This window comes from Brachypodium distachyon, chromosome 3 (genome assembly GCF_000005505.3).
Source record: "Brachypodium distachyon strain Bd21 chromosome 3, Brachypodium_distachyon_v3.0, whole genome shotgun sequence".
Lineage (NCBI taxonomy): Eukaryota > Viridiplantae > Streptophyta > Magnoliopsida > Poales > Poaceae > Brachypodium > Brachypodium distachyon.
This window is the reverse complement of record NC_016133.3, coordinates 40,543,364-40,560,123: the sequence shown is the minus strand read 5'-3', so window position 1 is coordinate 40,560,123 and position 16,760 is coordinate 40,543,364. Positions and strand designations below refer to the sequence as shown.

The window sequence follows — 16,760 nt, the reverse complement described above, 5'->3', positions numbered from 1 at the left end:
CGCGCGGCGCCTGGCCTGGCCCGTCCGTCCCCGGCGTGTTTGGCTCCTTCAATTCCATTCAACCTTTTGACTGTTACTGGAACTGCCTGCAGCACGATGCTTCCGGAGCTCGACCGTGGAGCATGCAGGAATTTTCCCAGTGACCAATGGGATCCGCGCGTATAAATACATGCTTCCTCCGCGAGTACTACCGTCAGAACTTGCAGAGTAACAGTTCAGTTCAGGTAGCCAAGCCGGGGAGCCAAAGACAAGCGAATCATTCAACCAAAGCCTTTTCGTCAAGTAAATCCGAGGAATCATATCTCCCGGGTTTTATAGCCTGGAGTTTAGTGCTCTGAGCCTCTGAGGTTTGCATAACCGCTCTTCGCCGCCAAGGACATCAACAGCTTCTACCTTGACCACTGCCCGAAGATCTTCCCTCCCATCAGGTGAGTATCACATAGATCGTAGTCGCACACGTAGAAATCGAAAGCGACGATCTTATGCCAGCATCATATCAGCTCAAAGAAAGTCTTCATGATGGCTGATTGGCTGTGTACAATGTGCTCTGCAGCAGAGGACCTTTTGGCTTGTTGAAGAGCATGGCGGGACCCAAGTACGACGGCGAGTACCTCCTCTCGATCGTCAAGAAGTTGCTCGGCGACACGCGTGTCAGTGATACGCTGAAGAACATCGTCATCCCCACATTCGACATCAAGCACATGCAACCCACGATATTCTCAACTTACGACGTATGTGAATTGTGAAGATCAACTTAACAAAATGTGCGTGCATGCTTGATTGAAACCGGTCTACTCATAATTATGCTGAAACTTGTGCAGGCCATGCAGGATGTCTCCAAGAACGCTCTTCTGTCGGACGTCTGCATCGGCACGTCCGCCGCGCCGACGTATCTCCCCGGCCACAGATTCGAGACTAAGTACGAGGACGGCACGCCCCGGACCTTCAACCTCATCGACGGAGGCGTCGCCGCAAACAATACCGTACGTGATCGAGTCACCACCATTCGTGCAAGCAAGCTTGTACGGCAAGCCATCTTTGATGATACTTATTACTAACCTAAATTAGGCTTATCACAGTTGACTTGTGCGATGTTGATGTATTCTGTTCACCATTTGACAATTGACATGGACGATATATATGTATATACAGACGCTGCTGGCGATGACGCACGTAACCAAGCAGATCCTGATGGGCAACAGGGACTTCTTCCCCATCAAGCCGGCGGACTACGGCAAGTTCATGATCCTCTCCCTCGGGACCGGCACGGCCAAGATCGAGGAGAAATTCGACGCTGGCCAGTGCGGCAAGCGGGGCATCCTCGGGTGGCTCTACAACAGCGGCGCCACGCCCATCATCGACAGCTTCAGCCAGGCCAGCTCCGACCTCGTCGACATCCACGCCTCCGTGCTGTTCCAGGAGCTGCACTGCGAGAAGCGGTACCTGCGGATCCAGGACGACGAGCTCACGGAAGAGACGGCCTCCGTCGACGTGTCCACAACGGAGAACCTGAACCGGCTCGTCGGCGTCGGCAAGGCGTTGCTGAAGAGGAAGATGTGCAAGGTGAACGTTGAGACGGGCAAGAATGAGCCTGGACCTGTTTTACGGTACCCCTATACTGCTAAGGGCAAAGATGCAGTACACAAATCTGCACCGTCCATTCGTTAAGGATTATTTTGACTAACGGGCCGAAGCCCAGCCGAAGCCCATTTCTCTCTATTCCATCTCGTGCTGGGCGATTACGACCTCGCCAGCAAGCCACGCGCCCGACTGCCCCACGCGTCGCCGGTCGTCGATCTCGCCCTTGCGCTCGGCAATTTCGTCGCCCAGTCCCGATCGCCGCACGCGCCCCCGCTCGTCGACCTCGCTGGCACTGCCGCTCGTAGCCCTCGTCCGTCCCAGGCTCCTTGCTCCGGCGGCCGGCGCTCCCCTAACCTTAATCCCGCGCCGAAGCCCGCCAGGCTCGAGAGAAGCAGATGGAGAGATGTAAAGGCGTCCCGCGTCCGCCTGAGAACTGGACGAGCCGAATCGCTCGTCTCCCGATGTCCCAAGAGCAACGCCGTATCAATCTATCCAGAAGTTTTGAAGTTATATTGTCATATGTTACTATTGATTCATGTTACGTGATCATATTTTGATTTATACTATTTGTTGTTTGACGTTGTACAGTATAGTAACAGAAAGGTTGAAAGAAGAGGGCACATAAATACTTTCAGCAACTGAATAACTGATCAATGCAATTGACTATTGTCACAGTAGGGGCGTGTATCTCAGGGATTTGAAGGTAAAACCTTATCCATTTGGTCATGTGTTCTTCTATAATCATCAACTACGTATAAGCACACAAGTGCAGAAAAGAGATTTTGTTGATTGATGCTGCTGGCAATCCCAAAGTTTCGGAATTGGTTTAAGTGCTGCTGAGCAAATGAAGGTACCATTGAGATATATTAGTTGCAGTTGTACACCACGGAATCTGGTGGTGTCTCTTTGGAGGAACTTGAAGAATATTACATGGTGGTCAACCAAACGTTCGGAGAGGAAGAAGGATACAAGTACTACAATGCATATGCTTTGTTGAAAGGGTTTGGTGTTAGGAAGGAAGATCTTGAGCGCAAGCCCGGACACAAACATTGAAAGGGTTTGGTGTTAGAATTTGGAAGTTAAGATCATGTTGGCCGTTATCTGTCGATTCTCTAGCTATATAATCTGGCTGTCATCTGTCGATTCTCAAGCTATGTAATCATTGTAAATGTACAGAAAATTCTTGAATCATTGTGAATGTTGAGGAAATATTTCTCTTTTGCTGTTTTTCTATTGTTGTACGGAGTATACATATTGTCTCTTGTAGCAAAATACTGGCACAAAACCATTCTAAAAGTACTCTGTTCCGTGTAATTCAGCAACCATTGACTAGGGGCAGTCCCATGTAAACAGTGAAGATGAAAAACTATTCTTACTGTCCGACGATACCAACAGTTAGATTAATTCCATAACAGCAATCTGAAGTCAATATATGGTAGGAAACCAAGAAAGTAGAAGCATCATCCAAACCATAAAGTCAATTTGCACTGCAGGTTTTGTTGATGCTCGACCATACTTGTGAGTCCAGAAATCTTATGATGCATTCCTCAAAAGGCAGCCTGGTGCTCAAGCTCATTATTGCATGATTTCTAGATGGCCTTTGTGCCTACATCCAGTGCATGGTCTTTGTTTCTAAAGAAAATGTTCATCTTCAGAAATGTCAACCTGTGACGCTCATGTTTTGCATAATTTTTAGAATGCCTTTGTGCCTACATCCAACAAATGTTTTGAAAGATTGTTGTCTAGTTCATGGCATATATGCACCATGCTTCACTTTTAACAGGTTAAAATCCATGGAGATTTGCAAGCAAACTGCAATTTCAAGATGCCGAACGATATCATGACGGAACATCAAAGAATTCCTTGTAAATTCACATTTATTCAAGTATATCAATTTGAAGAACCAACGCAAACAACAAATTGATTCAGGTAAATCAAAACAACAAGGATCTATGCCTTGATTCAGGTCTTTACGGCAAAGCTATAGAACATCATAAGAAAAATCCTGTACAGCAAAGCAACAACTCTGTTTTCTTCAGAAAAATAGTAGGTTCAGTAGCATGTCGCTTCAGGAACTTTCTTCAGCAAAGGAACATGTGCAAACGCAAGTCGCCGTTGCATTGGACGGGCCTTTCCAACGGGGGCGGGAGGCACGGCGACGGGCGCCTCGACGGACAATCGGCGCCGGGGCGGTGGGGACAGGTGGCGGGCTGCTTCCCGGCGTGTCGTCGGAGCCGGGGACGAGAGGGAGCGCCGGCGGCCTTTGATCGGGGGAGAGGAGGGCGTGGGGCGGGAGGGCGCGACGGCGGCGGCGTTGGATGGGGGAGAGGAGGGCGGCGGCACTGGATCGGGGGAGGGAGCGGGCACGACGGGGTGAGAGAGGAAACCAAAGGATCGGCCCAGTTTCACACCGTTTGGGCCGGCCCGTGCGGAAATTTTTTCCTTATACTGCTCATTTTGTCAGGAAAGTATACATCAATCTGCACCCTAGGATTATGGAAAATGGACGGCCCATATCGATTTCAGTGTACCATGAGCCTGACACGAAGAGAGGCACCAACGAGGAGGAGCTGATACAATTCGCCCGCATGCTGTCGGCGGAGCGCAAGGCCAGGCTTGGGAAGGAGGATGGCCTCCAGTACTAGAGATTCAGAAATGTATATTCCTTCCCTGGTAGTGCAGCTGCTAATATCTCGCGTAGTATTTGCTCAGATAGCCGTTCATCATTTGTTCGATATTTAATTGTTTATGCAATCTAAATAAAAACGCATTGAACCCTCTGTGTACGTACGTCTTGAGTTGGATTTGTAAGCTGCATGACTTTTCTTAAATCTCAGTTTCTAAGCCTTTAGAGCACCATGGAGCCAACCATCATCCCGGATTGAAGTCACTCAGTTCCATGTATAACTTACATAACAATTTGTATACATGCAATCTACGTTTAATGAAGAGGTGCTCATTTTTGAAATAGCGCAGTATTTGGCTGAGTAGCTAGGTGGCTGAGATTTCCAAAAAATTCAAACACCTGGAAATCTCCAAGATTCAGAGGTGGAGAACACTATAGATCGTGTCAAGGCCTGAGTTCTTGCGCACCATCTACTCCGACACGTGCCCACACGTACGTTTGGGTGCTCGGCAACTGAACGAGCCGCGGGATGCCATCGCGGCGATCCCGCGAGCAGCCGAGCAAGGGGGGCTGGCTTCTTTCCGCCGGCGGCCTCACGCCGACGTAGGAACCCATGCGCAGACTGCACCTGTGTCTGTGTGTCTCCGTTCTGATCGATGGAATCGACTAGGGACTGGAATCCATGTTCTTTTTTAGCCCAGTTGATGGCTCCCGTGTCCTACGGTTTAATGGGCTGGCTGTTCAAAGGCTTTGAGCATTACTTGGCCTGCTAGACAGTGGATGGGCCAATCACGGTACATCACGGGCCAGGCCCAGTTCATGCAAATATCCCCAGACACAAAACATGCCGTTCACGTCTCAAGTCTGAACCCCGACGCAACCCGACGCTGCTGCACTGCAGGCCATGGATGCGACTCGTGCTCGGGGCCCGGCCGACCGACCGAGACAGCCCCGGCACGTGCCCAATTCTTGGACGCACTACTTCCCCAGTACGCCGTCCTAGCCGGCGTCCGTCCAGATCCGGAACCATGACGGGGCCCCGCGTCACTCATCCAAATCCTCCTACCGGATCCAATCCAGCCCACTATGATCCGGGGTCCCCGAATCCCTCGCCACCAACCTGTAGAGGCCCGGTACCCATCTGGCCTTTCTGCCACCGGGACCCACGCGTAAGCGACCCTTCGTTCCCGTCTCCTGGCCCTGGGGGATGGAACACCGGGTCCGATGGATGACCTCGCCGCGCCAGTTCGCGCTCCCTGAGGCCACAGCCAGCGAGGAGAACCCGCCAAGGAAGCTGCTCACCGCCGCCCGGTGGTTATAAGAGGCGCCTCTCCGTCCCCTTCCCCTCCCTTCCGCTCTTCTTCCTCTCAACCACTCCGGATTCGTGCCGCTTCTTCGATCTGACGACGAGCCGGCGCGCGGAAATCTGAGTTGGGAACTAGCAGAGAGGTTTGTGCGGAAGCAGAGAGGGGGGGAAGCTGACGACGCGAGGCGGAACGGCGAGGGATGGATGGGCACGGGGGCCACGGGGCCCATGGCGGCGGCGGCGGAGGGGGGGCGTCTGCTAAGCTGACGCGGACGCCGTCGTGGCTGCTCCGGTCGCCGACGCGCGGCGCGTCGTCCTTCCAGGCGTTCGACGTTGACCCGGAGCCCGACGACAAGAAGGAGCAGGCCAAGCACAGGCCCTTGCTCCGCCCGGCGCACCACCGGCTGCGGCCCCGCCCGGCCCTGTCCCTGCTGCTACTGCTGCTGCTCCTCGTCGTCTCCATCCCGCTCCTCGCGCTCGTCGTGTTCGTCCTGCGCGAGGGCGGCAGCTACCTGCTCCTCCTCCTCGCCGCCGCCGCGGGGGCCGCGCTCGCCGCCGCAGCCGCCGTCGCGGGCCTCCGCCGCCGCCGCTCCTCGCCTTTCCCCGCCTCCGTGCAGTGGTTCATCGGCGAGGGCAAGGACCAACCGGGGAGGAAGAGCAAGGTCAAGTCGGACGGGCGCGTGGTGCGGGAGGGCGTGGAGTTCTACAGCAACGGCGATTGCTACGAGGGGGAGTTCCACATGGGCCGCTGCAGCGGCAGCGGCGTCTACAACTTCTTCGGCAAGGGCAAGTACGAGGGCGACTGGGTGGACGGCAAGTACGACGGCTACGGCGTCGAGAGCTGGGCGCGCGGCAGCCGCTACCGCGGTCAGTACAGGCAGGGCCTCCGCCATGGCCACGGAGTCTACCGCTTCTACAGCGGCGACTGCTACGCCGGCGAGTGGGCCGGCGGCCAGAGCCACGGCCTTGGCGCCCAAACCTGCTCCGATGGCAGCTCCTACGCTGGCGAATTCAAGGGTGGTGTCAAGCACGGCATCGGCTGCTACCATTTCAGGTAAGCGTCATTGCTTTGCAGAATTCCCATCTTTGGATGCCCCCAACACACAAGCGCCTTCTCATATTGCAAAACATGGACTGTTTGATTGCCAATTCGAGCTCTTGCTAATAAAACTCTGTTGCAGGAATGGTGATCGATACTCGGGGGAGTACTTCGCGGACAAGATCCATGGTTTCGGTGTGTACAGCTTCGCCAATGGCCACTGTTACACGGGATCTTGGCACGAAGGGAAGAAGCAGGGGTTTGGGATGTACACGTTCCGGAATGGCGATAAGCGTTCCGGGGAGTGGGATTCTGGGACTCTCAAGAACCCATTGCCCCTCTCCGATCCAGCTGTTCAGCGTGCTGTGCTGGTATGCCCTGATTTAACTCTGCACATTGCAATATGCTTATGTCCTCCAGCAATTCTAACTGTTTCAGTGGTCTAGTCTGCTCAAAGGGCTGCAGATAACGCCTTCGACCTCCCGAGAGTAGATGACCAGGTGAAAAGGACGGTCATGGCTGCGAACAGAGCCGCAACGGCTGCTCGGGTCGCTGCGATTAAGGCAGTGCAGAACAGAATAGATGGCAAACTCTTTATCACGGATTTGTGAAACACATTCTGCTATGGCGACCTTCACTTGTAAAATTGTACATTAGACTAGTGAAGAAGGGCAAGAACTCATTGCTGAGGTTCGCGACCGGAGCAGCACAACCGCTTGCTCTGTGTCGGAGAGGTCAGTTTAAACCGGCAGCCACCAAAGGCTGTGCTGCCGCTTGTTTTCATGAAGTGGTTTGAATTGTGCTAGATTCCAGTGGTCCTCTTTCTCCTTGCAGGCTGTAAAATAGTAGATGGTCCCTTGTGAATCAATGGAGGGAGTGACCTTTCAGTGTCATTCTTGTTACATGGCCCTACTTCTCCTACCGGCGCCTCTAAGGTGTGTGTGTGTGCATTGTGCATGTACTTGTGTGGTCTCTTCAAGTCTTTCTCGTATCATTTCTCCAAATCGAAATCTGGTCGGTTTGAACCGTGGCGCCCTGTGCTGTGATTCTCCATTTGTGGTCGTAGTTGGAGTATTCTCATGATTGACTGTAATTTCTTCTGGCCCTGCAACTTTGAGTTGTATGTACGATCTTTTGCTGCTACATCTTGCTGCCTTTGATAGTCTGACCCATTGATGCATCCTCTGTATCTTTTTTCTTTTGTTGCCATTTTCAAGATGTCAATGCAATTTATATCTTTGGGCCCACCTGCAATTTCAAGTTCTTGCTTGCTGTACGTTGGGTCCAGACAGGGCTATAAATTTCTTTACGTCAGGGTTCAAGGACAAGTGCAGGTTTGAGTTACACTGTTATGATGATAAACTGATCATCCAATTGTGTTACGTGTGAGTGCATCCGTTTCGGCTGTATCCTGATAGTCATGGGTCAGAAATCTCAATAATTCCATTTATTCATTTGGCTGCTTGTTCTTGTGGAGGTTCCTTTTGTATTGCGCTAACATGGCAAATTGGCTGTCATAAATTAATACGGATAATTGCTTTTGCTGCCAAATGCCAAGATTCTGAATTCGGTATGGTGCCTTAAAATTTCATGCATAATCATAAAGCTTATCTGTTACCTGAATTACAGGTACACACGGGAGTTGAGTCAGTTCTTGTACAGAGTTTCAACCATTTCCCCGAACCATGGTTAGTCCTTACAAATTTCAAAAGAACCCGAACCCCATATCCTAAAGCCGGGTTTGGATGCATCCAGTACGAGATGTTGAGATCTGAAGGGATCCATAGACCATAGCAAATCCGGTAACTACTAACAACAGTGCTTCATTTGGTTTGGATAAGCTAGTGCCACCATTAAGATCTGGAATTTTTAAAATCTTCAGCTTGTTGGGCAGGCACTCAAATTGTTCGGATACATTGGAGGGGGCAAACATATTACTGTGTCATACAAATCGATAATCATGTGCTCTGTGTTCTGAACCTTGACCTTATAACCTCTCACGGGTAAATACTACTGCTCCCTCCTATCCATATTACTGATCGAAATATTACGTATATCTAGACGTTTTTTAAACATAGATACATCCTTATTTGGGCAAATTTGAGACAAATAATATGGATCGGAGGGAGTGGTACTCAAGAGATTTATTTTCCATGGATTTCAAGCATTTCAGCAAGGGTAACTACCAATAGGGGGGATCTAATCTATAGGCCATAGAGAACCCCGGTAACTACCAATAACAGTGCTTCATTTGGTTTGGATAAGCTAGCGTCACACCATTAAGATGGTCTCTAATTTTTTAAATCTTCAGCTTGTTGGACAGGCACTCAAGTTGTCCGGATACAATGAAGGGGGACAAATATCTTGTGTCTTGCATAACCATGTGCTGTGTGCATTTTTCCTTTTAGATAAGGGAAGATCAGTAGCCGGCGAGCATGGTAAGCTTTCCCTTTTGCTGTTCTGCTTCCTGGAAAAGATGGCCGCACCGAGATGTTGCCGACTGCCTAGCTCAGGCACCATACCCGCTGCATGAGAAGAACCACTCCAAGTGTACCAGCTCATCACCAACCTATTCCAACAATCTGCTCTATTATAGTAGGACAGGATTATAGTACTAGTACTCAGTTGTTGCAATGATTGTTCCACATAAGCTAGTATTAGGTTTGACGAGTACTTTGGTTAATCTATTTGGAAAGTTTTGTACTTTGACGTGCTAGATATCACATATAGTAAGTACTTATCTAACATGGCGACATGTCAATGGGTCCCTGGGAGCGTGACATGTGGAAAGGAGATAAGCACCGGGAGCAAAGCGAACAATGTCACCGGCTCGTCTCAAGTCTCGACATGCGCCATGCGGCTTTCGTCGATGCGTCGCTTGCCGGAACTCTCGGTTTCATATGGCGCGCTTGCTCGAGAAGCTCTGTCCGTGCGTCGATCCTGGACTCGTTCTTTATCGGCTTGTTAGTCCCTGTCTCAGTGTCGCTGCTTCTTGCATTAGCCCTGTATTCAAAGCCGTTGCTGTCGAGCCAGATTGCGACGCAGATATGGAGCCACATTAGGATTGCTGCTAGTTGGCAAGCGTGTAGTATAACTGCCTATGGTCTATGGACGTGTCGTGCCGAAAGTCACATGAATGGATTGTTGGAAACAAAATGTGCCCAATTATTTTTAATTAAAGACTGATATTTGAATAATAACTTTTTTTTCCCGGGACGATCGATAGGGGACTAGTTTTCTTGTGGCCTGCAACCCTAATGAAGGCAGTCGACCGCAGTGCTGTTCACCCTTGGCCAGCACCCAAAGCTCGATAAGTTCAAGAAAAAAAAGTTTCAACCGAATATTGCACTACTTCTAACCCCGACAATCCAACTTTTGTCCTCACATACGGAACTACAGTAGTACAAACTTTCATCCGTACCAAAATTTAAACAAACCATGGATCAACTTCACAGCCCTATAATTTAGCTCCCAAATTGATGCACTACAACTTTCAAAGAAGCACCTGTAGCTTTCGACTTACGCCTCTGAATCCTTGGAATAATTCAGCCAGGCCGATGTTGTCAAATGGCATAGATGATTTTTTGGGGGGGCGGCTTTCCTTAAAATTAACAGAGTAGTCCTATACATATGCAATGATATCAGTGCACTTTTTCTTTTCTGACCACATGATACCAGTGCACTTTTCATTAAGAAGAGTGACACCAACCAATTCGTGTTTAGCTTGTTTTATGAAGGCGTCGGGCAATTTACAATCCGGACCGGTGTGGGCTTTCGTCTGCTTCTCCGTCAAGGTCCACGGTGCGGCCCAGCCGGAAGCCATATCCTATCCGGGACGCCAGATGCCAAATTTACGACGCAGGTCGCGCCAACGGCTCGTGTCGTGTTCGCTGTGACATGGGCTGTGGCAAGTTTCGCGGGCATTCGGCCGGTCGCATAATGGGCTGGTACGCATGAGTCAGTACGTCGTCAGTACGTCCGTGGGCTTTCAGTCCATTTTTTTTTCCATACTGTTGCAATCGGTTCCTTTGTACTTCCAGTGCTGGGCTTTGGTCCAATTATAGACCGGGCCATCGTCTATCTATCTACCAGGTAAAAAAAAATGCTGGATCGATAGTAGAGACTAAGGCCACCCAGCCCACCTACACAGTTCCGTCCCTTCCAGTTCCGCTATAACTAGCGGAGTGACCCGCGCAGATTGCGTGGCTAGATTTGTATATTAAAATGATATTTATATGCATCTATAAATAATATTTCTTATTATTTGATAGATTTATTCTGTATGCAATTTAAATTTAAAAAAATGCAATTTAAATATATTGTATCTTTCAATTACTTTTTGAATATTTGATTTATTTTTTACCTAACCAAAATATATAGGTTTGCGTTGATATAGATCTTTTGAATGCATATTATATTGTGGATTAGTTGGTCATTATATGTTTTAGCAAGAGAGTAGGCCCGCGCATCGGAGTCCGATATGATTGCTCCACACTGGCGGTACGCATCCTCACCTAGTGTTGCAGCGTTAGTCGTCACCTCCGCTGCAGCGGTTCTCACCCCCTCCTGGCAGCTCCGGCCTCCCTTCGCATTAGCCCACTTAATAGTTGGTCTAAATTTTATGATGCTATTAGAGGTTTTATGATCGGTCGGGTCAAGAATTATCAATGACTAATCTGATTTTATGGAGCTATTAGAGTTTTTTATTACACGAAACGTTTCATATTACCTAAGTAGCCGGATTAAGTAAGAACGGTTATTTCATATTATTTTCTCTCTTGTCATCATGAGTTGCTACTGAAATTAAGGGTTGGACTTAGCTAATACTCCTATATGAAGTATCCATCAACCATTTTGTATCCATAAACCATTTTTCCCACATGAAGTGCTACTCATAGTTAATTATATATAAATTTTAAAAAGTTTGTTACTAGGATTTATGTGTCTCGGAAAAGATGTTGTTAATTAAAGAGCTGAATATGTTTAGTTCAGGGTAGCAGATTGTATCACTTAAATATGATTTTAGTTAAGATTTCTGTTAGAAAAAATTTAATCCGTTAGAACACGGTTTCATCTTAGACTGATATACCGGATTTTATTTTATTGGTACTCCCTCCGATTCCTAAAAAATGTCGGCCTATTTTGTACCAGGTTAGTACTAATTTTAAATGCTCATATGCATGGAATTTGTGTCAATTTTAAATACTTTACTTTCATTATTTTTGAAATTAATTAATTAGCACATAACGCGTGTGGTGAGCCTAGTCTCCTTAAATACTTTACTTTCATTATTTTTGACATTAATTAATTAGCACATAACGCGTGTAGTGAGCCTAGTCTTCGTAACATGTATGGACTCCTACGTGCAATGCATCTATCCGATCCTGATTAGAATCAGAACCTATCTATGCATGGCCAACGATGAGTGTATCGGAGTTTGAACACACCCTGTGTCCTCCAAATAAAACACGGGTTGAAAGATTTCTGGTCAGATCATATTGATTAGTTTTAGATGGATTTGATTTATTCTCAGCCATACGATAACTTTGAAACAATCTACACCATAGAATTTCTGCTACTTTAATTACATATTAGATTCTGAAAACAGTTTCAGAGATAGTGGGAACTCGACACGTTTGGTCTGTTCGAAGAATTTTAGGGTACGCGTTTGGTTCTTTCCCACTGGCATGGCTTCACATCAAATCAAACGCCTTCGTTCGCCAGAGGAAGCGCGGCTCGCCAGACTTCCACACAAGTTTTGATCAGTAGTGCTTGGTTGCCAAGCAAATACTAAGATTTTAGCAACTCATGACTTTTAACACCTTCTCAAACCCGTCTGCGTTGAAGCCAAGATCGGTGTCGGTTTGAACCCCTTCAGGCTTCAGCGCTGCGCACGTTCCATACCTCAGTTAGCGGTCTTCAACACCAAACGGTTAGTGGTCTGACACAACACGGTATTACTGTACTACATACTGAAACGAACATGAAGAGAAACTTCTGCAGAGAGACAGAGAGAGAAAGTTGCTACTACGTTTCCAACATCTTCACCTTAGCATTTCACACTGATTTTCAACTGAATTTTTTCCTCTTTTCTGTTCATATGGTTAAGACTACTCAGACGTGACGATGTCTGACTAAAAAGGTCAATCGGCGTCACTGACTACCCTAGGCAGGTCTCTCAAGCTGTCAATCATCATCCTCACCAACCCCCAAGTATCTGCAAGACTCACATTTTTCACGGAAAGTGCAGTCCACTCTTTGCTGTTTCCAGAAGCAGGGCATTCTTTCAACTGCTTTGAACAAGTTCAGGATCTGTGTTCTGTTCGTCCCAAACTGAAAAGGAGCAACTGCTGAGATGTATATGAAGAAGGGCCAGCGCCACATTGGATGCTCTTCCTGTGCATATTCTTTAAGGAGATTGAACTTTTCAGAAAGCTGAATCCATTGCCGGCGTCCATGGCACATGGCGCACATTTCTGAATGCGTGCTCTCACATTATTATCGTATCAGAGACAGTAACTGGTGAGGTTGACAGGTTGTCCCATACTCGGCCATATTCTTTGTTTAAGAGCTACAGTATAGTGAACCAGTCCTCATCCTTGAGGAAATTAATAACAAAAGTTTATGGGGACCCGGGACAAATTAAGATTCAGGGATATTCAACTTAGCCTTTCTTGTGTTGAGCTACAAGAGAGGGATTCTATCATAACTTGATAGTTAAGGAGACAGCACCAGGCCACCAACTCTATGGTCTTATTTCAGTCCTCAGCTCTCGACAATGAATAATCATATCTTGCAAAGTTCTTCATATTTTTAAGTGAGTGCCAGTTGGATGAGTAATCGAATACCTAACAATTATTAGATCGAAGATAGCTCCCAATATCAACACGGATATGAACTAGTCGTCTTCCTTTATTCATCAATCGTATAAAAGACACAGAAATGGATAGAAAGAATTACAAAAATCGTATAGCCATGTACAAATACAATATGCTATCTCATCGATCTCTCCCAGGCTGCCCCATTTGCCCAAGATCCAAACTAACAGGGAACAGACCCTGATTAATAAACTATCAGTCAATGTTTGCTCGGCTTATAAGGCCGGAACATGCTGATAACCCTGTTGTTGGTCTCCTGACGGGGCCTCGCGTTCTTCTCCATGTCCTGCACAATACAACACACACGCGGTAGAAGTAAGTCCAAGTTTCTCTTTCTGCTGACCCAGATTAGTCCAGGCCAGCTTTCACATCGCTTTGGAATTTTAGGCATGTCTTTGCCTATATATGGTTCCCAAGCTTCTTCTAGACGGCTGCGATTAGTTTACGGAACGACAACGAGTCTTGGAGAAGACTCTTTTGGCGGTCGCGTTCGGCTGAACGACATGGGTTGAATTAACCAGGAGAATGGTATTAATCGGCAAGTCGATTTCACATCGTTTTCTTGCATGGAAAGGAGCCAATGATGAACAGAAAGGAAAGGAAACCGCGGGGGGGAGAAAAGGCTTACGTCGTGGACGGCCTCCCTGAGAAGCTCCAGCTGGGCGCTGGACACGGTGCGAACCTGCAGCACCAGATCAAAATAATAAATTCAGAAACAATTCCACTCACCAACCATACTACCCAAATTCTGGACACCCAAGCCGAGCAAACGGCGAGATCATAAAGATCCTATTTCAGAATAGTAAATGAAAGATAAGATTCATGGAACGAATGAAGCTGTGCAGCTCCCTGCCAACTGCCAAGTCAGTTGAAATGAATTTATTTATCTCTGCAAGTAGCAGCAGCATGGTGGTGAGACCTACCCTCTTGACGATCGTCCAGATGACGCCTTCCGCGCAGGGCGGCGTGGTGAGGGAGCCCATGTAGCGGTAGTAGACGCTGGCCCTGCCCCTGGCGCCCCTGGGGTCTATCAACCCCACCTTCTCCTCCCTGTCTTTCTTGTCCGCTATCATCTCCAAGTAAGGCTCCAGCTGCAATGCACAACAAGATCCATGATAAAGAATATGAATTAACCACGCGCCCGTACGTGCCAGTTTATATACTGCGGCTTAATTAATTGCAAGTTGGCAAGGTGCCGAAGCCGAATGGATCAAAGGCTAAAGCAGACAAAGCAGTGGGGCATGGCCTAAAGGGTTAAAGGGTTAAAGCGAGTGGTATAGCAGTAGTACGTACTTTGTGCAGGAAGGCGTCGTGTGCGCCGACCTGGTAGAAGACGCCGATGACGGCGGCCTTGTTCTGGGCGCTCTCGTGCACCATGTGCATCTCCATGTCGTAGCGGCGGCCGTTGAGGCTGTGCTCCGAGGGCGAGTGCCAGTGCAGCTGCCGGAGGTAGTACGCCGTGCCGTTGATGCTCACGCTCCCGGCGTCCCCTTCAAACCTCACCTGCCATTCATTCAATACACGTATTATTAGCCTTTGGAACACCATCAAGCACAGTAATGAGAGAGTGCCGGCAAATGCGTAGTATATGGGGTTAAATTACTCACCATGATGTCGTGGCCGCGGTTGACGATGGAGGCCTGGGCGGGGCGGTAGGAGTGGTTGAGGTAGCCGAGACCGCGGACGAGGGAGACCCGGGGGCTGGAGAGGTCGATGGGGGACTGCATGTCGCCCTTGCCGCAAGCAGACCACTCCTCCTTGATCTCGCCCCAGTGCGCCGGCCCGTTCTCCGCGTCCAGCGAGTAGCTGAACTCCTCCTCCCGATCTGCAACAACACACATGTACACGGATGAGCATGTGCAAGGGGCCCGGAAGGAAAATGCACGGGGGGAAACAGTCGATCGAGCTCAGCTCTTACCGGTTTCTTCCTGGGCTCTGGCTGCCGGGACGGCGGCCGCGAGCAGCAGAACCGCGGCAGAGAACAAGACGAGGAGGGCCCTTGCTGGACGCATGTTGCAGATCGATCGGCTTTCGGCTCAGTTCCTGTGTTTGTCGGCACGTCTTGTGGTGGTAGTAATTGATACTATCGTCGTGGAGCTAAGCTAATAATCGATGATGAAGTTGGGTTTCGTTTCGTACTGAACCGGCGGGCACGCGGGTGGGGTATAAATAGAGACAGACAGGGGAAGAGAATGGGACGAGGGTCTGAGTCTCCTGTGTGGCGGCCGTGTGAGCTTGGAACGGTTCAAACTTTTTCAACTCTCGTTAATTAACCTGCCACGACCTTCGGGCCGCGGGTGTACAGTACTAGCACTGACGTACTACGCGGCACGACGGGGAAGTAAACTTCGGCTGCGCCTCGATCTTCTCCCACGGCACGGGAACGAAACGAAGTCCGCACCGTGCGTGCGTGCAGCCGGTGGACTCTGCAGCAGGGCGAAATAACTCGAATAATGGCGAGAGAGGACACGTCACATTTGTTCCGTTTGGGAACGGGACGGGTTTGCCAATTTGGAACGCTGCCCTGTTCGATCGATCGGGACTGTCCTTTCGATTGAGATCGGTGGCTCTTCCAACTTTCCAAGTCATCCGTCTCGTGACGGGCCATTCCCATCGGCCGTACTGGGTCTATCGCGTATTCACGTGTGGATACCCATTTTGTTTTCTCTTCTTTTTTTCTCCCAAACCATGTTTTCTTGTTCAGACGTGCAAACAAGTAGTACGTCCACAACTTGAAACCCAGCAATTTCGCAGAAACAGGCAAGCTTAATTCTCGTTGTGGACTAGCTGCAACTCCTTGCTACTGTAGCCTGTGTCGGGTGAGGACTTTCGATCGACCTGATGTTTTCAGGTGTTTGCTCGGATTGCTCCGGCAAGAACGACCCCGTATGAATATAACGCGCTTGATCTGCGAGTGTGCTGATGTACCAATATTGAAGCTTGTGACAAGTTAACAAGACATTTGGAATTTGACCAAAATTCAGCCCGGCCGGCCGTTCCGGTCCCCCGGTGCATGCATGAATGCATGATTCTTGACCATTCCAGCTCCCCGGAACATTAGTCCTCCTCACCACATTCGCCGCCCCATCTCATATACTTTTAAAATTATACAGACCCGGTACATATAGTAATTATAGATAATAGACCAATTAGGCCGAATGTTGACGCAAAGTTTAATTAACATGTTAATGCAAAGTTTAATTAACATGTTACTAAGTAGAAAGAGTTGCGCCATCTTATAAAGATTGTACACATGATTGTACATTCGACCCCACGACGAGCGTGGAGAATAGACAATAATGTGCATGTTCACTCACTTGCCACACAGTA

General features: G+C 48.7%; 3 protein-coding genes across 4 annotated transcripts; 2 read left to right on the top strand and 1 right to left on the bottom strand.

Annotated features, from left to right (window-relative positions):
* Positions 1 to 214: 214 nt before the first annotated feature.
* On the top strand, positions 215 to 1,868 carry LOC100836043 (patatin-like protein 2). 2 transcript variants are annotated; one of them, XM_024460628.1, is made up of 4 exons: positions 215 to 428; positions 557 to 731; positions 822 to 983; positions 1,153 to 1,868. In XM_024460628.1, the coding sequence occupies exons 2-4, from the start codon at positions 582 to 584 to the stop codon at positions 1,666 to 1,668; spliced, it is 828 nt and encodes a 275-aa protein (XP_024316396.1). In that variant the 5' UTR covers positions 215 to 428; positions 557 to 581; the 3' UTR covers positions 1,669 to 1,868. The 2 variants fall into 2 exon arrangements, with proteins under 2 accessions (XP_024316396.1, XP_024316395.1); XM_024460627.1 differs by having other exon boundaries at positions 554 to 731.
* A 3,497-nt stretch (positions 1,869 to 5,365) lies between these two features.
* On the top strand, positions 5,366 to 7,784 carry LOC100837192 (junctophilin-3). The gene is made up of 3 exons (XM_014901608.2): positions 5,366 to 6,567; positions 6,695 to 6,923; positions 6,999 to 7,784. Exons 1-3 carry the CDS (start codon positions 5,714 to 5,716, stop codon positions 7,161 to 7,163), a joined length of 1,248 nt encoding a protein of 415 aa, XP_014757094.1. The 5' UTR covers positions 5,366 to 5,713; the 3' UTR covers positions 7,164 to 7,784.
* A 5,650-nt stretch (positions 7,785 to 13,434) lies between these two features.
* Positions 13,435 to 15,591, bottom strand: LOC100836885 (alpha carbonic anhydrase 7). Its single transcript, XM_003574582.4, has 6 exons — positions 15,349 to 15,591; positions 15,038 to 15,255; positions 14,724 to 14,933; positions 14,354 to 14,521; positions 14,059 to 14,112; positions 13,435 to 13,716 (listed from the first exon to the last, which is right to left on the bottom strand). Exons 1-6 carry the CDS (start codon positions 15,440 to 15,442, stop codon positions 13,630 to 13,632), a joined length of 831 nt encoding a protein of 276 aa, XP_003574630.1. The 5' UTR covers positions 15,443 to 15,591; the 3' UTR covers positions 13,435 to 13,629.
* Between the last annotated feature and the right edge of the window lie 1,169 nt (positions 15,592 to 16,760).